Here is a 23,234-nt window from a genome sequence, read left to right as displayed (position 1 = left end):
TTCTATATTACAGATATTAGTCATTTCGGCAAATGTATCTTTAGTTTTTATTTATTATTTATATTTAATTTTTACCTTATATGTAGAAAAGATTCTTTCATTTCAATGTCATATCTATCAACTTTTTTCTTTCTGGCTTTAGGAATTTTGTTTAGAAATGTATTCCTCACTCCAAAATCACACAAACATTCATCTGTACTTCCTATTAGTTCCTGGATGATTTTGTATTCTACACTTAACTATTTCGTTCATCTGAGATTAATGCTGGTATACTGAATGAAAACCAGGTCAAATTTAATTTCAACTGAAGTACTTAAGCATTAAGCACAGTAATAACAAATCAGAACAATCATTACTTTGGGAGGAAAGGGTAAAGGCAGCAACTAAGGATATAACTAAGAAGCAATAATATACTTCTTAAGAAGGTTGGACAATTGTACAGCTCCATAAACTCTTATTTGGAACCGTGGGACCCACTGTGTTTTATTTAGACTTCAGAAATTTGGACATTTTGTAAAGATAATATGGTACATACTGTATATTACATAACACCCCTACCCAATGGATAGTAGGATAGGATCCCGCAATCAAACACATTAATATTTGTGCAGCAAAAGACAAAATTTTACATTAAATAAAACATATTAAGAAGCTTGATAGCTTCATGCAGGTTAGGTTTTACAGTCAAATTAGCTCTTTTTTTTAAGAGTTTATTTATGTATAAATCTTTCAAGATTTTATTTATTTATTAGACAGAGAGAGAGACAGCAAAAGAGGGAACACAAGCAGGGGGAGTGGGAGAGGGAGAAGCAGGCTTCCCACCAGGTAGGGAGCCCGATGCAGGGCTTGATCCCAGGACCTTGTGATCATGACCTGAGCTGAAGGCAGACTCTTAATGACTGAGCCACCCAGGTGCCCCAAGAGTTTATTTATTTAATTTAGAGACTGGGGAGGGGGAGGGGCAGAGGGAGAGGGAGAGAGAATCCCAAGCAGACCCTGCTCAGAGCACAGAGCCCGACACAAAGCTCAATCTCACAACTCCAAGATGATGACCTGAGCTGAAATCGAGAGTCAGACCAACTGAGCCACCTCAAATTAGCTTTTAAATTACTGTAGCTTTAAATAACCCACATTCCCTCTCAATAAAATCAGTTCTTTACTTTTCTTACCAATGTATTCTTTTTAATGGATTTTATACTCACTATCAAGTTCACCCCATGCCCAAGGAAAATTATTTTGGGATTTTAATCCAAATTCCAATAGGAGAAGGAGGAGGAAGAGGAGAAGAAGAAAAAGATGAAGAAAAAGAAGGAGAGAGAGAGGGAGAAAGAAAGAAAGAGGAAGAGAAAAAAAAAAAGGAGGGGAGGGAAAGGAGTAAGGAAGGTAAAACATGGGACAGAAGGAGGGAGGAAGGAAAGAAGGAGGGAAGGAAGGAAGGAATGAATTAGAGCCATAAGGACCAGAAAGAAAGAAAAAAGTTGTTATTACTTATAGAGCATATGAGTGTTTACATAGAAAACTCAAAAGAAGTCTGCACAAAACTTATTAGAAATAACAGAAGAGTTTAGTGAAGCTATCAAATTTAAGATCAATAAGAAAAGTCAATTATCTAAGGTAAGGGACCAGACCAATATGGCTGGTCTCCTTCCTGAATTTGAATCTGTCATATCAAGAAAGAATTTCCATGCTTTGGTAGAAGATATCCCACAACTACCACTGATTTGTTTTCCTGCAGCCTTGGTTGCTCGGCTGCGAAGACTTCTATAACCGTGTCATGCCCTACAACCCTGTCATCTTACAATGATGCTTTTATCTGGCAAGGAAGTACATGGATGACATGAAGAATCAACTGTGTTTCTATTTGAAATGAACAGTTACTGATTCTGTTGCTGGTTCTCATCCACATGCAGTCATCCAAAATAAAATTTAACTTAGAAGAGTATTCTTTTTAGGTAAAATAATCCCAATTATCTATGTTTCAGTACAAATTCCTTCCTTAGTTTCTTTACTACAAACATACAACCTGCAATGTATTCCCTACTCCTTTAATGCTAATCAAAACCCCGGCACAGAACAGAGAAACAAGTCCCTCTTGGAGCCTTCTTACTTTGAGTTTCTGAGCTTCCCCTCTCACTTTCAGGAGTTCAGTTATAGAGTCCACAAAGCCTTGGTAATGAAAGTTGCACATTTTCTCAATTTCCCGGTCATGATTGCGGATGCGAGTTTCAAGCTTCTCCATGAATCGTCCATGCTCCTCACCATCATAGACAGACCTTTAAAAAAAAAAAAATCGCATGAAGATTACACCAGATTTACTTCTAAGAAAGAGAAATAGAATTACAAACCCAGAAGTGAATTTATTTGGAGATTTCATATTGAAGGTACGTTAACCACAGAGTAATCCAATTATATTAACATTGCCCCAATTCTAGATGAGTATTTTTTTTTAGGAAAACAGAAATTTTGCTTCCTATCCATTCAAAAATACTTAAATATTTAACAGTACTCATCACAGAATTATTGTCATAAAACGAAAGGACTGAATTACAACTCCTTTGCAACTTTCCTTCTGAAACTTCCCTAGAAAAACTCACTTTTGGATAAAGCCACTACCCAATCACTCCATAACTATACCCAAGAAGCTGATGCTGCTGGAGAAAAACACAGCTGTGCTGGGTAGACTCTGTTTAGCTATATAAGCACAAATCTACATTGGGCATTCAATAAATATTGCTAGATAATACTATTAAAACTATCCCCCACCACCACCACAACCACAAAATCACTTTGTAACCTCAATAACTGTGTGAGAACGTTACTTTGTCCTTTCCTCAAATGTCCATCCCCTCCCTCACTCTCAGCTGCTGATGTGACGACACATTTCAAACTGAAAGATATTTCTTCTCCCACTAAAATCAACCAAACTTCTTACCTCAGTAACTCCTGTAACAATGGAAAAAGCGTGAATTCAAGCTCTTATCTGTCATTCTTTCTTGTTGTCTCATGAACTTTATGCCTTCAATTATTCCCTTTTATCCATCCTCTACAGCATACATTCCACCAGTCTGCTAAGTCATTCTCATAGGCATATAAACATGACTTAAAGAAACTGTCCTTACCTACACATTTCCCTCCAGCTAACAATCCTATTTCCCTGCTCCCCTTCCAGCAAACCTTTTTGTGGCTTCCTCACCTCCCAATAGTTAGCATTCATCGTGCTCCACCTAATAGCAGCATTTGCTGTAATATGATACACCTTCCTTCTTGAAACAATCTTTTCTCTAGAATTCAGTGATACCACAATAGTGTGGTTTTTATCCTTTCACAGACAAGCCTTCTCAATCTCCTTTCTGGGCTCCTCCTCCTCTAGTCCCTTTCTAAATATTCCTAAAACAACATATCTTTTCTAACTATGCTCTCTTACCAAGCAATGTCATTTGATGCCATGGCTTTAAAATACCACGTACATAATAATGACTTCCTAATCTACACCTTTAATTCAGAGCACTTTGATGAGCACTAGACTCTCAAATATCCAGCTACTATTTAACAATTACAACTGGATTTTTAAAAGCTATCTCAAATTTAAAAATCATCTATCACCAAAATATCTCCACTCCCAAACGTGTTCTTCCCCAAATCTCTCTACCACTCACCAACCTCATCACAACTAAGGGCACTCTCCAGTTTGCCAAGTCAAAATCCAAATGCAAGAATTACTCCTAATCCACCACTTTCCATCACATACCCCCATCCAAACCATTAATAAATCCTAACAACTCAACCACCAAAACATATCTTAATAGCGGACTGCATCTCACCATTTCTACTAAAAACCTAGTCCAAATCTGTATCATTGGCACAAGGTAATAGTTTCTCAAAAGTTTCCACCTCCCCATCTCCCCACCTCCATGCAGACGCCCTCCACACAGCAGTTAAAATGATCTTTATAAGGTAATAATTCAGATGTTATCCCTCTGCTTAAATCTTTCTAATGGTTTCTCTTCACCAAAAGAATAAAAATCTCATACCATTACCATAGCTTGTAAGATCCTATACAATCTAGTCTCTGATATCTCCCCAACCTCATTTATCTCTAGTTCCCACCCCCCGCCACCCTCTGTCCTCTAATGTTCTAGCTACAATGACTTTTTTTTTCAAGCCTCTTCTTCCCTCAAGAATTTTATTTTTGCAGTTCTTATGCTAGTAATATTCATCCTCTATATCTTCAAACAACTTTTTCATTCTCATCATCCAGGTTTGTTGCCTATCTCTCCCCCCAACCCATCCCAATTAGATTATAAGCTCCAGGGCAAGAATTCTGTCTGCCATATTCTCCACTGTACCTCTACAACAGTGCCAGACAGGTGGAAGGCAATGAGTAAATATTTGTTGACTAAATGAATGACTAATATTATCTCTAAAACCTCTCTGACATCTGACATTTGTTTAACAAATACACATTTGTTCATTACCAACATCTTGGGGTGCTAGAATCATTTGCAGGTACTAGAGATCATGACCCTGATCTTGTATAGTCTCCTCAGCAGATCAGTTCCATTGCCCAAAACTCAGCAGTAATTACAGATAATACATACACAAATTTGGCTTCCAGTAAAAATTCTGATCACTTACTTCAGAAAACCCGCAGCAATCTAGATTCATTCTCCTTCTTTTGAAATAATAAGATCTCCAAAACATTATAAACAATACCCACTTTGACAATTAAGACACACTATAGAATAACCAACTGCCTAAAGGAGCTATCTGAAATACAGACGGAGGGCAGAATCTAGCACTGGCATTTCAATAATCTCAAATAAGCATAAATTTCCCCTTCCAAAGAAAAGGAAAAGGTTTCCCTGTGAAGATACTAATATTCTTTGCCACTTTTAGAAAAGCAATAACCAATGAAAATGTATCAATCTAAATGACATGAGCAGATAGTATTCAATATTAGACAACTCTCTGGTTCCAAATTGTTATATCTTGACCATACTTCTAAGTAGCATACCTACTTCCTTCTACTATGTAGAACTTCTCTTCATTTCTCCTTTCCAAAGACCTATATTAATATCACAAAAGATAACTCAAAGAGAAGAAAATCTCCAAATTAAGAAATTTGTAACATGTTAATAATACCTCCCTAGCAACCTAGTTCCTTGAACTTCCTACTTAAAAAAAATATAAATTAAAGAAAGGAAAGGTGGATTTTAGCTGCCTAACTATATAGCCTTGGTTTTAGCAATGCAACTAACCAGCTATGAATCTTAAAGCAACTCAGTTAATCTCTATGACCCTCAGCGTTCCCATTTAGAAAATAGGAAGCAATCAGTTACAAACTCTCTAAGTATCAACCCACCTCTAAGTGTCTACAATTAACTCCCACTTTCAACTTAAGTCAATAAACTGTAAAATCATACATTTTTCAGAGAGGTGTTAACAGGTAGTAGTTCAAAACATCTTAGTGAATTCTCTACACCCTTATCACTAGCCCTTAACTATTTCTCCTATCTTAGGGCCTTTAGGATTCTACTATTCTCTTTAATTATAATAATGTTGGATAACATCAAAGGGTTTTAGCAAATCCTTTGAGGATCTTGAGTGTTTAAAAAGTTAGAATAAATGTAAAACCCACATATTTAAAACAAGGGTATTGGGACTATATGTAACAAACTTGTTTTTCAGGGTTACATATCAAGAAATCCACAATTTCCAGATTTAATGTATATATAGGGAGAAGTACATATATGTAATTGTAAGGGAAACTGATCCATAGTTTTCATCTGGTTATCGAAGAAGTTAAAAAAAGTCACTGATTTAAAAGTTTTTTGTTTTTTTTTTTTTTCAAATTGCCCAGCATAGGTAAAGGCAGCTATAGATCACTACTTAACAGCCCAATTTCTACCAGCATTTCAAGTGTATCTCACACTTAGTGCTAACCAACATATCTATTAGATAGAGAATATTAAAAATAAAATTCTTTATTTTAAATTCCGGAAAGGTTATAGACCTATAGAAGTTAACCTAAGATTCGTTGTCGACTTTGCACTTGAACAAAGACTAGCTTCCCCACCCCGCCCCCAAACCTGGAATAAACGACTTAAACTAGAGAAAGACTGCCATCTAGTGATGACCATTTCTAACATCCCTTGAAACTCCAACTTGATGTGGCCAAGAGGAACTGCTTAAAGATCTAAAACTTATAGTCTGTAATATCTCCTGACCAAAAACTTATAAGTAGTTATTAAATGATACTTTATATAAAGCACCCTAATAATCTTCCATATGTGATATAAGGCAGGATTTTTTTTTATTTTATTTATTTGAGAGAGAGGGTACACACACCAGTAGGGGAGTGGGGACAGAGGGAGAAGGACAAGTAGACTCCATGCTGGACAAGGAACCTGATACAGGGCTGGATCCCACAACCCTGAGATCATAACCTGAACCAATATCAAGAGTCAGACACCTAACTGACTAAGCCACCCAGGCACCCCTCTAACATAGAGCAGGATTTAGAGGAAAACTCTACGCTTTCAACATAATCTTTGCCACAGGTAAATAAGGCTGTCTATGAAATAAACAAATTGTACCACTGGTTTCATTATTTGTCATAATCCAAAGAATATTCTAGTACCTGGTAAAAGGTAAACAAGAAGAAATGCTTGAGAATGAACAAGTTTTTATAGCCTAAATTTTGAGTCAATCACATAAATGCTTCCTTGTAGAGTCTAATTTCACACACACACAAAACACAAAACACAAAAAACAACCAAACAAAAACATGCACCCATGCACACACACACAGAGGGTTCTACAAAAAGCAACATGTTTTACTCTAGTGGCTCTCTGATGCATACTTTCACACATCCCACCTAGATTTCATGGGCATTTTAAAAGAGAGATTTCAGCTTCTAAAATGGTACTTCAGGAATTCTATTCAACAACTATTTATCACTCCCCGGTAATGAATCATTACAGGACTATATCATTTGCTACAGCCTACATCAGCTCAAATCTGTTTGTCCAAAGAGAAAAATAATGTTATAAGCATATGTTATCTCATTTAAATCCTATGAACCTTATAAATTAGACAATATTCCCATTTTATAAATGAGGAACCTGAAACCCAAGAAGATGAAGCAACTTGACAAATTCATACAGCTAGAAAGTGTCCTCTGTGGTACATCGGTCAGTCTCCTTTTCTAGCAAAGAAAGCAAAAAGGTCCCATGAACCCCTCAGATGTTAGAGTTGGAAGAGGTCTTGGAGATGGAAAACAAAGCTCTCGTTGTAAAATGGAGGAAACTGAGGCCACGGAAAGCTAAAATGCCATAGTCAAAATTACATTGCTTGTTACTAATACATCTGGACCTCACTCCCAAAGAAAACACAATTAGGAAAAGCTATTATCAGATACAAAGCTTAAGTGGTTTTAAAAAAAAAAAAGACACACACACACACACACACACACACACACACACACACACACACACACTTCTACTTCAGGATGAGTCAGTTGCCCAGCCAGTCATGGTTATTCCACCCCCCATGCCAGTGACCAGCTAACAGGTGACGCAACTTTCACCAATGCAAAGTAAGAAGAAGCCTTGAAGTGAAGATCCAAGAAGAGGTTTTCTTTCCTGAAGGACGAAGAAAAAGAAACTGTTTTCCTACTTCACACTTTCCTATACAATGCTTGGGGAGGCAGCAACCATTCCAAGGTGAGAGGAGATACTGCCCACAATCTGAGGGTGACAAGGGGGAAAGATGGAAAACACGTGGGTCCTTGATGATGAACCAATGCTCAAGCAGTCCCATAGTATGTGAGTTAATAAATTTCCTATTTTGAGGGAAATTTCCAATTTTTAGGAAGTTTCCTATTTCCACTTTCCGTCAATATTCTGCTACTTGGAAAGGAAAGTATCCTAAAAGCATAGTGTTGTTCAGTCTTCAAAGGCAGCAGACAAATCAGAGAAAAGCCAACAGCAAATCAAAGTCTACACAGTGCTAAGGAATCCTGTTCCCAGGACTGCTAGACTGCTAGAGTGCTCCTCCCCATTTTCTTCCAAGAGTTAACTCCCATTCTTCAAATCTCAGTTTGCACTTTACTTTTTCTAGGAAAACTACACTAGCTACATAGACTCTGTTATGTGTTCCTCTTTTGCTTTTAACACCATCACAGAATTCACAAAGAAACTATTCTGTTGTTGCCTTTGTTGTTGTTTTCTAGATTATTTATTTGTCACAATGAGAGAGAGAGAGAGAGAGCACAAGCAGGTAGGTGAGTGGCAGGCAGAAAGAGAAGCAGACTCGCCACTGACCAAGAAGCCCAATGTGGGACTCGATCCCAGGACCCTGGGATCATGACCTGAGCCAAAGGCAGACGCTCAACCGAATGACCCACCCAGGCATCCCAAAAACCTGTATTTTGATTGCCCACTCACTTGTCAATTTCTCCTCACTAGAACATTAATATCCTTATGGGCAGAGACTGTGTCTTGCCCATTTTGTCTTCAGCTCCTAGCACAGAGCCTGGCACAGAGGAGACCCTTCAAGTATGATGAAGATGGGGAAAGAGAAGGAAAGGTAGATGTGGATTTCTGATTGTCTCAAAGACAGATGCAAAGCATATCATCTCCAACAACGTTTAGCTGTTGAGATGTTTTTAGAACTAAGGAGAACTTCATGACACAAAGACTGAACATTTTTTCTTTTTGTTTTTGATTAATCCAAGAAAAAAAATCCAGAGTTTATTCTGGTCTTTTCTTTCTCATATATATTTTTCTTAACTTCTGTCATGGTTTTAGTCCTGAAACATTTTCTTCTCCTCATTAAGTTCCATAAAAGCATCATTAGTATTTCTGTTTATTCCAAAAGTTAAAAATAAAGTGGAAAAACAGATTTGAGCATGATGTTGAAAGAGAAACTGCAGAAGGTCAAGCGGAGTTTAAGATCCCTTCGTCGTCTTACTTCAGTTTATCTATCACTTTAATTCAGGCCTTACTATGGGAGTTTGGACGCTCAGAGTCGGTAAAGGTGAAAGTAGATCGCTGTACATCATCATCATCAAGGACAGCGGAAGCATATGCTAGTTAAGGAGGTCTAAGCTGAAGACCATACCCAAGTGTTCCTGTGCTGCCACGGGAGCTCAAATACATTCAAATCCTTCTTTCATCCTGCCGATACCAAGGCTTACAACTGGCTTCACCAAAATAACCTGTGCAACCAAAAGTAAGTTGTGATGGAGATCTCCCTCAAGGCAGAAAGGGAACCCCACACTTCTATGATGGCTATTTTCAGAGGGATTAAAAACAGGGTGGAGAAGTTTCAACTGGCAGCTAGCCAAAGAGCCTACTAAAAACCAGGTATTGTCTAAACAGCACAGGAAAGTGGAGAAGGGGAACTTGTCCCAAAACATCAGTCAAATCAACAACAGTCTTAGAAAATAAACTAGTGAGGGCACCTGGGTGGCTCAGAGGGTAAGCCTCTGCCTTCGGCTCAGGTCATGATCCCAGGGCCCTGGGATCGAGCCCCACATCAGGCTCTCTGCTCAGCAGAGAGCCTGCTTCCTCCCTCTCTCTCTGCCAGCCTCTCTGCCTACTTGTGATCTTTAAAAAAAAAAAAAGAAAGAAAGAAAGAAAGAAAATAAACTAATGAAAGCAAGGAAACTCCAAATTAAAGATACAGAGACCATAATGGCTACCTCATGATAATGTCACACTATTAGAACAATTAATCACCCTAAGTAACTGAAGGCATGTATTAATTGAAGAAATTCCACATTTAATATTATGAGTCCAATGACAGAGATCATGAAGCTATTAATACAGAGGAACAAACCAAATAGAAGCAGGCTGTTGGGAACACCGAAATAGTCCCAGGCTCTTTAGGCATATAGATTTAAAGTAGGCCTAACAAAAGCAGACCAACCAACTTTCCCAAAATCACTAAATCAAACTATAAATAATGTTACAGACGTCATTTGTAGATGTGTATGTTGTGTATAATATACATTTACATGTGTATGCACATTACAGAGTGTGTATGCGATATATATGTGTGTGATGTACACCCATATGCACAAAACACACACACACATACACAACACCTTTCTGATTTTCTGAGAAAGAAGCAGACTTTCCAACATCACATTCAATTCCTGGTCCAATTTCACGTGCCGGGGCTTGTTTACTGACACCCCACAGCCAAAGTGACCACAGTTTAAAGCTCTATAAATCTATAAGCAATTTAAGACCCTGAAGAAGGGTGGATAAACAGTATCAGAATAGTTTCCATCCTAAAAAGGAATAGAGAACAAAGTAGGGAAAATAAGATCAAGTTCCACGAACAATATGGAAGATTGGAAGAAAAAACTTTCTACTCCTAAACTCCCAAAACTGCTGGGATTAAGTTTCTAAATCTTTTTTAGTGAATGGCTAAGGAAAAGGTAAAACGAGAAAAATTTCCAGAGGCTAAAGCAAAACTGGAACAGGAATCCAGATTCTACCAATCCCCTATAACCTAATGCTTCTATTTGATAGCCATATACAGAAAAAGAAACCCACAAAAGGTGAAAAACCCAATCAGAGGCCTCCAAATGAAAAAAGCCAAGATACCCACAGGCTATACCCTTACTGAAAGAAAGGTAGTAAAACTCTTACCCATAAAAATTAAAGGAATCAGTAGTTTCATAAAGGGAGGCCAAAAGGAAACCTACCTGTCTGGGACTCGACCTTGGGTAGGGAAAGGGGGAAATCTCTCATGATAATATGAAACCACAAGATGGCCTTTTCAAAGAAGGGAAGCCCAAACTCGTACTATTAATACTACCATTGTGGCCTGAGAGATCTGAAATTAAGAATTTATTTTAGGAGTGCCTGGGTGGCACAGTCAGTTAAGCATCTGCCTTTGGCTCAGGTCATGATCTTGGGGTCCTAGGATCAAGGCCCACATCATACTCCCTGCTCAACAGGGAATCTGCTTCTCCCTCTCCCACTGCCCCTCCCTCCTGCTTGTGCGCTCATGCTATCTCTCTCTCAAATACATAACTAAAATCTTTAAAAAATAAAAGCCTAACAGTCAAATCAAATATTCACTCGTCAGCTCATCATTTACTTGACTCCTCTTTTATATGTGCCACCACTGACCATGTCCTCTCCTGAAGTATCTATTCCCAGGGCTTCCAAGACATTCCCCTTCTCGGTCTCCACCAATTCTCCTTCCTTCTGGCTCTCAACGCTTGTTTGGCCTTCATCTCCTCTCACTCTCATGTATACATGCTCAGAAGTGTCACAAATACTTCCATTTTTACTATTAATTAACCATCTTTGGCTCCCAAATCAGTAATGCTAGGGCATATCCTGTCAAATCCTATAAGCCCAAATATCCAACCACCATTCATTCTCAAAAACATCTCAAAACTGTGCATGTCAAAAGCTGAAATCATTAGCCTACCACCCAAGCCTCCAAATCTCTCCTATATTCACCACCTCAGTTGAAAGTACCAACACCCATCCAGTCACCCAAGTTAGAAATATGTAAGTTAACCTTGACTCCTCACTCCACCTCACACCTCTCTCCAGCTCATCAATCACCAAGACCAACTAATTCTGATTCACAACCTCTCTTCCATGTTGTTCTTCCTCCCTATCCTCCCCTGCCACTGCCCTGGCTCATGTCTTATCTCTCTTAATATCTGTTTCATCCCCCTCCATATTTCCCTAACAATCCTTGTTTGATACTTCTTTCACAGTAATCTTCTTTAATGAAGTATGATCGCGGGGTGGCTCAGTTGGTTAAGCATCAGACACTTGATTTCTACTCAGGTCATAACCTCGGGCTTGCGAGATCGAGCCCCATGTCAGGCTCCGTGCTGGGCGTGAAGCATGATTAAGATTCTCTCTCCCTCTGCCCCTCCCCACATCTAAAAGAGTAAAATAAAATAAAAAAGAAATAAAATGAAATATGATCATGAAACACACACACACTCCCCCTTTTAGAATTAAGTCCTGCCTCAGGATCAAGTCAAAGTCCCCAACATAATACATAGGCCCTCTCCATGTGCAGACTTCTCTGAACACCCTCCGCATTCTCTCTACAACTCCACTTGAAGTTCCCTGAGTGTACTCAGTACTCTCTCTGCCCACAATCTTCTTACTATCATTTTAGCTGGCAAGCATCCTTCAAGACTCGCTCAAAATTCACTTCTGTAAAACCTCCCTCCTAACTACAACTCCCATGACCTGGTATAGAAGCTTCCTTCCTTACCAAGTAAGTAGAACCTAAGAAACTTTTGGTAAAACCTGAGAGAATTTAAGCTTTGGGGTCAATGCCTCCTGACAGTGAGCACTGGGAGTTCATTCTTTGAAGATGCATCCTGTAGATTTTACTTTTCTCCTACTTACTGATAGGCTGGCATTAGGCATCTTTTCCCGCAAGAAGCCAATTTCAACTATTCTAAAAATCCACTGCAGCCTGTAACAGTCCAGTTTATCAAGGAAAACACTTAAAAATCTATTTTTAAAAATGAAGAAGCAAAATCTGTTGAAGCACCCAGCACTGTCCCTGGTCAACAATCGATACAGGATAAGCAGTAAACCTTAACAGCCACAGCACCCACACTGACCATCTTGCCCTCATTTTGACACCGTGTCGATGTAAACTGGTCCTGAATCTATGAAACTATGTGTGGTGTGAGGTAAATTTCACCAGAGGTACTATCATCCTGCTTTGCCTTCAAGTTCTTCAACAAATGCCTCATATTGTTCTAGAAATGAATGGGCACCACCACTAAGGGCATTCGCAGATGGAAAGCTGAGTCAATACTCTTCGGTTTTGAGATGTCTATTTGTTCATATTTTTGAGAGGGTACCCCAATGCCAAACACTCTACATCATAATGACTTATTTACATGTTTATCTTCCCTACAGGACCTTGTGTTCCTTGAGGATTTACCCCTGGAACAACACCTGCACCCCCAGGGAGAACCCACTATGAAGTGACAAAGGGTCTAAAGCAGTGCCTGAAAAATGTTTCAACATTTAAGCTTTCTCCAAAGACAAGCACTAGAATAAAAAGTAAACATTCTTACTCGAAAAGTAAATTCAAGTTCTAGCAGCGCAATAACTTGGACCTTCAGTTAAAATGCAAAAGAGGAGGGGCGCCTGGGTGGCTCAGTGGGTTAAAGCCTCTGCCTTCGGCTCAGGTCATGATCCCAGAGTCCTGGGATCGAGCCCCATACCGGGCTCTCTGCTCGGCGGGGAGCCTGCTTCCTCCTCTCTCTCTCTCTGCCTGCCTCTCTGCCTACTTGTTATCTCTATCTGTCAAATAAATAAATAAAATCTTTTAAAAAAAATAAAATAAAATAAAATAAAATGCAAAAGAGGAAAAGAAGGAACTGGAGGAAGAAAAGAGAGAACTTAGCTCAAGGAAATCTACTGTAGAAGTGTCTGGGAATAATTTGTTATTTCCCCAGCTCTCCTCTAACCTTCTCTGGAAGCTAGGAGAAAGATGATTAAACAGCAACAAGACTCTGAAGGGAACTGGTGTTTCTGGCCCTTGTTGCCAGCAGAAGGGGGAGGGTGACAGCATCCCTAAGGGCTTTTAGAAAAAATTGCTTCCAGGTGAAAATTTTTTATGGTACTGTGCAGCCTGGAGCCATTTTTTGCTTTTCTTCTTAACTGCTGATGATTAAACCATGGACAATCAGGCTACAACAATGGAAACAGTTAGATAACTCCCAAACATCATGGCTATATGCTCCAAATTACCAACTGAACTCTCAAAGGAGAGAAAAAATTTGTTGGCAAAGTCTTTTTTTTTTTTAAAGGGAGAGAGTGGGGTACAGTCTGTTAAAGATTTGTACTTTGGAAAACATAAAAGTAGTCACGAACTCTGTATCATAATAATAAACCTCGATCTCATACCAAGATTAGACACTGTAATGTACAGTCATAGGGACCCGAACAAAGGACAATGCTAAATGTCCTGTTATTTAGCCATTTTTCATCATTTCAACCTGGATTAAGTGTTCTATTAAACGATTATCATAGGGGTATACAGAGAAATCCCACCACATATCATGTAGGGCGGCTAAGACAATTTATACCTGATCATGGTTCTGAAATACGTCTGAGGTGTATGTCTGAGTTTGTAATGATGGCTCAAGAACATCAGGGGAAAGTTACTTATAGTACCAACTCAGAAGAAAAGCAAGGAAATTTGGGGCCAATCATTCAACCACCCAGCAATGGAATCTAGAAAATCTTACTATACTAATATCACCCATACATTAAAAGGATAAATCCAGCTCAAAACTATAATAGTAAAAATAAGCATTTTAAAGATCTATCCAAGCTCTCTGTTGAACATTCTGCATAACTAATTCACTTACTCTCAAAGATAACCCTACCGGAGTAAGCCTTACTGTTATTTCACACAAGAAGCAAACTTTCTGACACTGCCCATACACAGAAACACTCACCTTCCCCAGGCAGCCACATTTACATCAAGGATAAGATTAAAGGAAAAGGATGAGAGGGAAAAAGAGGAAGATGAGACAGAGGATGAGAGCAGGGGGGAGGTGAAACATAAACACACTAAAATAATACAAATGGCAAAGTGTGGATAATGCAATTGTGACTTTTTTCTTTCTACTTTTCTATAACTTCAAATTTTCTTTAAATAAACATGTATTGCTTTTATCATTGAAAGAAAGGAAATGTATCTTTAAAAGTCTACAATAGCACCTAGTTCATTATAGATAGACGTTCAATAAAATGTTAACTGAAATAAAAACCAAATAAAAACAATCACTTCAGGGTAAGCTGGGGTTTAATGTTTAATAATTATCCAAAAATCAAATACATGTAAAAAAAAAAAATAGAATGAGAATTTCTTCTCACAGTCTATCCCCTACAAACCTAAGAAGGAATCACCGCTGGTCAGAATTTTTAAAATTCAGTAGCTTTTCTATATTCTGACCTTCTCTCCTTATGATCAGAATCTCCAAATGTATTTTAAACATAAATATATATGATCCCTATATATGATCCCCTGAAATTCTCAATTTGAAAATTGATGCATGGAGCTCCTTTGTGGCTCAGTCAGTTAAGTGTCTGCCTTCGGCTCAGATCATGATCCCGGGGTCCTAGGATCAAGCCCAGCATCAAGCTCCTTGCTCAGAGGGGAATCTGCCTCTCCCTCTGCTATCCTCTCCCTCCCACTAACCCCACTCTATTAAATAAATAAATAAAATCTTTTTTAAAAAGAAAGAAAGAAAATTGATGTAGCAGTTTCCTAGAGCCCTTCTATTTCAACCGTGAGGCCAGCCAATTAATGTTCTTTCATGGCCTTCAAATGGGAGGGGAATAGGGGAGCCTCAATGGTTATTATGGAACCTCTGATCTATTACTAAGTTTCTGTTAGAGATCAATGCTGTGTGCTTTTTTCATAAAAGAATTTGTTTAAGGACATTACAGTCTACCCCATTTTAAAGATCTTTAAAATAAAAATGTTCAGAAAAAGGGAATTTCAGAGATGATCCAATATAAATTCACAGACACGAGTTCAATTTTTTTCTAGATATCTTAATCACATACTTCTCCAGCTTTTGCTGAAACATCTGTGGTAAAAGAAAGTTCATTATGAGGCAACGTTCCCATTTCAATGGCTGTTGCAAAGTTCTTATTCAAAAATAAAATCTGCCTTCCTATAATTTTCACCATCTATCTTATTTTTGCCCTCAAAGGACCACTGAGAAGAAGGCCTTGATCCCTCCCTTCCCTTCTCCAGACTAAGCAATCTCAAATTATTCAACTATTCCACATATAAACAGCCTTTCAATTCAGGTTTTTACCGTCTGGACACATTCCAATAGTCAACATTCTTCTTAAAGTGTAATAAAACAGGCAGTGTGGGACAATGGTCAAGAGCATAGGCTTCAAAGCCAAGACTTCCTGGATTCAAGTTTGGTTCTGCTACCTATTTAATTGTGTGACCCTGGGCAGTTATTAAACTTTTCTATATTTAAGCTTTCACATCTGTAAAATGCAAATAATAATAGCAATCCACTTCACACAGTTGTGTGAAGATTAAATGGCATAATAGAAGTAAAGCATCCAAAACAAAGACTGGCACACAGAAAGCATGCTATAAATATGAGCAATTTTAAAATCAAGCATGGTCAAGCTAAGAAAAAAAAAAGACACCTCTTCTTTAACTTTTTTACTCACCTTCTATTAAAATAGTCTAACAATAATGCTTTAACAGTTTGGGCAGTTATACCATGCCACATATTGAGCTCAAAGTCACATAAAATCTTTCAATTTACTTATATATATTGCTATCCTCACTCAGCTGATATCCTAAACCTACAATTTACTGCCTATTACAATTATAGTCTACTTTTCCAGTCTTCTGAGATCTTTCGAGATAATGATTTTGTCATTCCACCTTCCATTTCCATGTTTCCCTTTGTTATATGGGTACATAAATATTTTCACAAAAGAAAACTGCTATGGAGAAGGGCAGAAACCGAAGCAACTCTAAGAGCTAAGACAGGAGATCCCTAGAAAACACCAACATATAAAACTGTGAGATTATCTGGTTCCATGTTAAGGGGGAACAAGAGACCATTAATCACAGAGAGTCAGGTAGAAAGCTTGAAAAAGTTAATGTCCGGTCTTAAAAAAAAAAAAGTCCAGGTTATAGAAGAAGTACCCAACACCACTTCCTTTAGCCCACATTCAGCCCCCCAACTGCGTCCAACTTGGAGAACACTTGTCATGAGCCAAAGCTTTTAATGTCCCTCCCTTTTGAAGGCACAGTGGAAACAATTCCCCAGAACAAAGGAGTTGCGTCAGAGAGCTCTCTGCTCTTTCAAGTTGGAAGGACAGTTGATTCACACCATGTGTCAGAGAGAAACACCAATTAGAACACCAAGTGAGATAAATTTTAGGCCCTCTGAGCTGTTTAATATTAAACTGTAATAAATCATCTTTACAGCAAATTATAAACAAAATATTTTGTTTACCCTCCCTCTCATGCATCTTCCCTTGAAAAGAAATTCTAAGAGAATTCATAATTCCAAGGTCACATATTCTCTATCAAGAAATCATTTTCAAATGTTAGCATCCAGAATCAATGATCTGGTTCAGACTTCCAAAACAATGCCCTGGCATATCACAATTAGCCTTGCCACATGGCCTTCTGTGTTCCAAAACAGGGTTAGTTTGGTGATGGTCATGGTCTTTGATTAAGATCTCACTTGTCATTAACTGTCTCTACATTAAGTAATCTTAGTGTCTATTCCAGTTAATAATTATACTTTATACCTAAACCATGCAATCAAATATATGCCCAACTACATAAATGATATTACAATGATTTTTAATACCCTAAAAGATAAAAATAAAATCTGAAAGAACCTTGATCTACGTAGATTCATTTGGAAAAATGGCCCTAAAACAGTCAAATTAAAATTTAACAGAATGAGTGATAGCAAAACTCAAAGCATAAAATAAAGGTTGGGGAAAGACTAGCTTAACGTGTTAAGAAATATGTTTCTGAAAAGAGAGGTTACTAAAACTACAAGATTGGTTCAATAAAAGGAATTAACGAATTATAATGAGTAACTGTGGGGAAAGTAAATTGCCTAACAAATTAAAATTTGTTAGCCATTTCCCTGAGGTCTAGTGCATATTTTCACCATTCATCTATTATCAATTATCTGTTACCAATCAATCTGGTCTGGATCTTATAATTTCTTAAAGAATCTGCTATCCTATACAGGTTAACTCTGAAGTCAACAAAATAAGGATCCAATATGGCCCCAACATCACTAAGAAAAACAAAAACTGCTCACCAATACAGAGTTACGTTTGGCTTACTCCCCCAAAGTTATGAATATTACTATTACATTCTACGTCTCCAATCTACAGAGTAACTTCATTATTTATTTCATAAGGAAAAATGTGGACAATTTTTTTCAATGTTCAAGAAACACTAAACTGAAAGAAATAAACTTCTAAAGGACAGAAGAAACTTGACTATTAAATAATAGAATAAAATTACCATAGCAAGTTAAATAGAAACCAATGCTACATTATGTAGGTTAGACATTTTTCCATCATAGGTTCGTTTAATAAATATTTACTGAGAATTTACTAAAAAGAAAAAGATAAGAATGTTTACCCTTGAGGGAACTCATACTGTAATTAGTAAGGAAAGACAGAAGGAAACACAAAGGCAATTATAAACCTGTACAGAAATTAATGTAATCATTAAATCTGCACATTTAAATCTGTAGACTTTGCATTTTAATAATGTAAAATAATGTTCAGTGTCAAAATAAACTAGTCAGAAAAAGATTCTTGGAGTTGCTGAAAATCAGTAATAAAGGAGGGAAAAGAAGCCTTAAAAGCAAACAGAGGAGGAAAACAGGGCACATTACACACAAAGAAACAAAATAAAATTACTGCAGACTTGTCATCCAAATTATGTAAGCAAGCAGACAGTGGAGAGATATTCTTAAAGCGCCAAAGGAGAAACTGTAGACCTTGACTTCTCATGCAGCAAACATATTCTTCAAAATCTAAGGACAAATAAAGATTTTTTTTTTTAGACAAAATCTGAGAGAATATATTGCCAGCAGACTGGCACTATAAGAAATATTAAAGGAAGCTCTTGAAGCAAAAAGAAAATGAAATCAGATCAAAATATGGATCCACACAAAGGAACAAAGAGCACAAGAATAAAAATTTTTATCATTTTTAACTTTCTTTAACTATAACAATATTTAAACCAAAAATAATTAGCAATGAATTGTAGAATTTGTAACATATATAGAAGTAAAATATATGTTAGCAGTAACTCAAGGTCATTGGGGTAAATGAAAATATACTGTTGAAAGGATCTTATGTTACACATGAATAGGCAAGATATCATTTGAAGGTAGGCTGTTGGCTAATCAAATTAGGCTGCTATAACAAATTATCATGAACTGGATGGCTATTTTTTTTAAGATTTTATTTATTTATTTGAGAGAGAGAGAGAGAATGAGAGGGAGGGAGAGAGCACAAGACGGGAGAGAGTCAGAGGGAGAAGCAGACTCCCTGATCAGCAGGGAGCCAGATGCGGAACTTGATCCTGGGACTCCAGAATCATGACCGGAGCCAAAGTCAGCCACTAAACCAACTGAGCCACCCAGGCACCCATGGACTGAATGGTTTAAACATTTCTTTTTCACGGTTCAGGAAACTAAGAAGCCCAAGATCAAGACACTGGCAAATCCAGGGCTGGGTAAGGGTTCGCTTCCTGGTTTGCCAGACAGCCATCTTCTCATTGTATCCTCACACTGCAGAGAGCAGAGAGAAAGACTAAGCTCTCATGTCTCTTCTTACAGGGGCACAAATCCCATTCATGAGGGCTCCATCTTCCTGATCTAACCACCTCCCAAAGGCTCTACCTCCTAACACCATCACACTGAGGGTTAGGAATATTAACATATGAATATTAAAGGGACACAAAATATTCAAGCCATGGCAACTGTGATGATGTTAAAGATGCATATTGTAACCCCTATAGCAAACACTTAAATAAATAAATAAAAAGGTATACCTAATAAGCCAATAATGCAGTACACCAGAATCCTAAAATACATTTGGTTAATCTCATTCAGTTGAAGAAAGTAAGGAAAGAGAAAAGGGGGACCAAAAAATGAGGTAAATGAAAAATAAATAGCAAGATAATAGATATAAGTCAAATAGGTAATTATATTAATATATTGGTTTCCTCTTTTCCTGCTTTCTTTTTAACTGAGTATACCTCAACTTTCCCCCTTCCCATCTTTTCAGCTATTGTTGTCATTCCTTTGTGAAGTGCTTTGGTGTAGTTTTGTTGCTTATGTTTATCCTGCTTAAAGATCTTTAAGCTTCTTGGATTTCTACTCTAATTTTCCAGGGGAAAAAAAAAAACAACACTTTAAACGGTCCTAAATGTTTCTGGTTTTAATTTTCTGGAGTAAGCCCATATCTGTAAAAACTATGATAATACTGCTGCTTTCTTTTTTTTCAGTTTTATGTATCATCTACTTTCTGCTATAATCAGAACAAACTCACCTCATTCCATATGACTTCTCTCCCTCTCTTCTCAATATACTTAGACACTAAGGTAATCAGAAATTAAAGGAACAAAATGCTGGGAAACCAGGGGAAAATTAAGAAGAGCTGAGCCAACATTCTCTAGTCACTTTTTCCCCCTCAAGGCATTTGCTAAATCTGTGCACAAGTAAAGAAGCTAAGTTTCCAGTGAAAAAACTGAGCAGAAGGCCATGACTAAGAGGTACAGAAATCAGTTTTCAACAGTTTTTGTAGAGCTGAAGTGACATAAATTAGAGACTTAAGAGATAAAGATCCTGGAGAGGAAAAATGGGAAGAAAACAACAGTGCTTCCCTGAGCATACTTGCTGAATTCTTAAGCTACACGGGGCAAAAGGCTAAGACAACAAAAAAACACAGGACAGGGCGTTAGGTAGTTTTGAGGTATGGAGGAAATAAAGATTAGATCTTTATCCACCTGAAAGAGGGGGCCCTAATCACCACCCCAAGGCTCTCTGTGATGTGATATCCCAAGGCAGTACTGAACGAGAGATAGCCACAGCCTTACCAAAGCCCAACCCTGGATTTAACAAGCTCTGACTGGACTAGGAAGATCACTGCCACTCTATCTGCCTTACAAACAAAGAGGGAGGAGGAGTAAACCTCTTCTTAGAGAAGAAAAGGTTATCCAGAACCTCCAAAATTTTTTTATCCCCATTCCATCCAAAATCACCAGGCATGCCAAAAGAGAGGATCACATAACTGAAAGTCAAGATCCATTGATGACCCAGATATTGACATTATCATGAAAGGATTTTAAAATGGTTATGATTAATAATAAGAAAAAAAGAGAAAAGATTAACAAAATTGATTAAGATAGAAAATTTCACCAGAGCCTTAAAATCTATATTATTTAAAAATTGAGGGAAAATTTTCAGAAGGAAAAACTATGATTTTTAAAATTAAGAACTGCATAGGAGGTTTATCAGCAAGAGAGGATAAATGAAGACAAATCAATAGAAAATCTCCAGATTGGGGGCACCTGGGTAGCTCAGTCATTAAGTGTCTGCCTTAGGCTCAGGTCATGATCCCAGGGTCCTGGGATGGAGCCATGCCTCAGGCTCCCTGCTCGGCAGGAGGCCTGCTTCTCCCTCTCCCACTCCCACAGCTTGCGTTCCCTCTCTCGCTATGTCTTGGTCAAATATATAAAATCCTTAAAAAATAAAAAATTTAAAACTCAGAAAAAAGGAAAGAAAATTTCCAGATTGAAGCAGGAAAAGGAAAATAAAAGGATGCAAAACACAGAACACTGTAAGAAACACGCATATGGCACTCAGTCAAAAGGCCCACCCCAGAAGTTCTCAAACTTTTTCACCTAAGGATATTTTCATACTTTAAAAAATACTGAGGGCCCCAAAACTTTTGTATATATGGTTATATTCATCAACATTAGTCACATTAAAAATTAAAACTGGGCCACCTGGGTGGCTCAGTTGGTTAGGCAGCTGCCTTCGTCTCAGGTCATGATTCCAGGGTCCTGGGATTGAGCCCCGTATCAGGCTCCCTGCTCAGCAGAGGGCATGCTTCTCTCTCTCCCTGTGCCTGCTGCTCTGCTTACTCGTGCTTTCTCTGTCAAATAAATAAATAAAATCTTTTTTTAAAAAATTGGGGGAGGCAAACCATGAGAGACTGTGGACTCTGAGAAACAAGCTAAAATAAGGGTTTTGGCGGGGGGTGGGGGGGGAGCCTGGTGGTGGGTATTGTGGAAGGCAAGTATTGCATGGAGCACTCGGTGTGGTGCATAAACAATGAATTTTGGAACACTAAAAAGAAATAAAATGGAAAAAAATTACAACTAAAAAAGACTTTTTTTACACATTTTATTTGTGAGAGAGAGAGAGACATAGACAGCATGAGTGGGGGAAGGGAGAGAAGACAAGCAGATTCCTGCTGAGCATGGAGTCCGACTGGGAGCTCTATCCAAGGACCCTGAGATCATGACCTGAGCCAAAGTCTGATGCTTAACCAACTGAGCCACACAGGCACCCTAAAATGAAAAAAGAATTTAACCATAAGAATATATAAACAGTATCACAATATCAGCCATTAAAACAATGTTATCTTCATATATCATGTAGCCTCTGGGATACTATATTTTCTGCAGAAATGTGAGTAAAAGAAGCAAATAACATCTTAGTGATATTACTTCTGAATTTGTGACTCCCATGAAAGGAGTTTCACCTTTCTGTAACAGGGCAGAAACAATATCTAAAGATACCCTAGTCCACTATTTCACAAAACTAATGAAAGACGTCACTCCATTGTTTCAAGCCCTACACACCCCAAGCATGATGAATACAAAGAAAACTATACCTAAACACATCATAGTAAGACTGCAGAAAACCAAAAACAAAGGAGAAAATATTAAACAACAATAATATTAAGAGCTGACTTTTAAACAGAAAAAAAAAATTTGTCAAACAACAATCGAATGATACCTTGGCAGTTCCTCAAAAAACCAAAAATGAAATTACCATGTGATCCAACAACTCCATTTGTGGGTATGTATACAACTGAAAGCTGGGACTCAAAGAATTATTTCTACAGCTATGTTCATAGTGGCATTATTCACAGGAGCCAAAAGGAAGACGCAACCCAAGACTTCACCCACAGATGACTGGATAAACAAAATGAGGTACACATATGATAAAATGTTATTCAGCCTTAAAAAGGAAAGAAATTCTGGCATATATTACAACATGGATGAACCCTAAAGACATTACGCTATATGAAATAAACCAGCCACAAAAGAACAAATACTGTATGATTCCACTTGTAGGAAGTACCCAGAATAGTCAGATTCATAGAGACAGAAAGGAGACTGGTGGCTGCCAGGGGCAGGGGTGAGGGAGGACTGGGGAGTCATTGTTTAATGTGTACAGTTTGGGAACATTAGGAAAGTTGGGGAGAGGGATGATGGTGATGGGTGTACAACAATGAATGCCATTGAACTGTACATTTGAAAATGGTTAAAATGAGAAATTTTATGTTACATATGTTTTACCACAATTTCAAAAGAATTAAGGTAATTTTTAACTTTTTCATACAAACTTTTCATACAAACAAGCAAAAAC

At 37.8% G+C, this 23,234-nt stretch overlaps 1 protein-coding gene across 4 annotated transcripts in view; it reads right to left on the bottom strand.

Annotated features, from left to right (window-relative positions):
* The window catches only part of EXOC6B (exocyst complex component 6B), a 607,587-nt gene that overhangs the window by 526,313 nt on the left and 58,040 nt on the right, over positions 1–23,234 (bottom strand). For all 4 annotated transcript variants that reach the window (XM_032873651.1, XM_032873652.1, XM_032873653.1 and 1 more), the window contains exon 2: positions 2,108–2,273. In XM_032873651.1, coding sequence (XP_032729542.1) covers positions 2,108–2,273 — 166 coding nt within the window. The remainder of the gene's footprint in view (positions 1–2,107; positions 2,274–23,234) is intronic.

The sequence above is a fragment of the Lontra canadensis genome, unplaced genomic scaffold (genome assembly GCF_010015895.1).
Source record: "Lontra canadensis isolate GAN:19392208 unplaced genomic scaffold, GSC_riverotter_1.0 scaffold50, whole genome shotgun sequence".
Taxonomy (NCBI): Eukaryota; Metazoa; Chordata; class Mammalia; order Carnivora; family Mustelidae; genus Lontra; species Lontra canadensis.
Note: the sequence above shows the minus strand (reverse complement) of the source record. Positions and strands in the feature narration are given on the sequence as shown.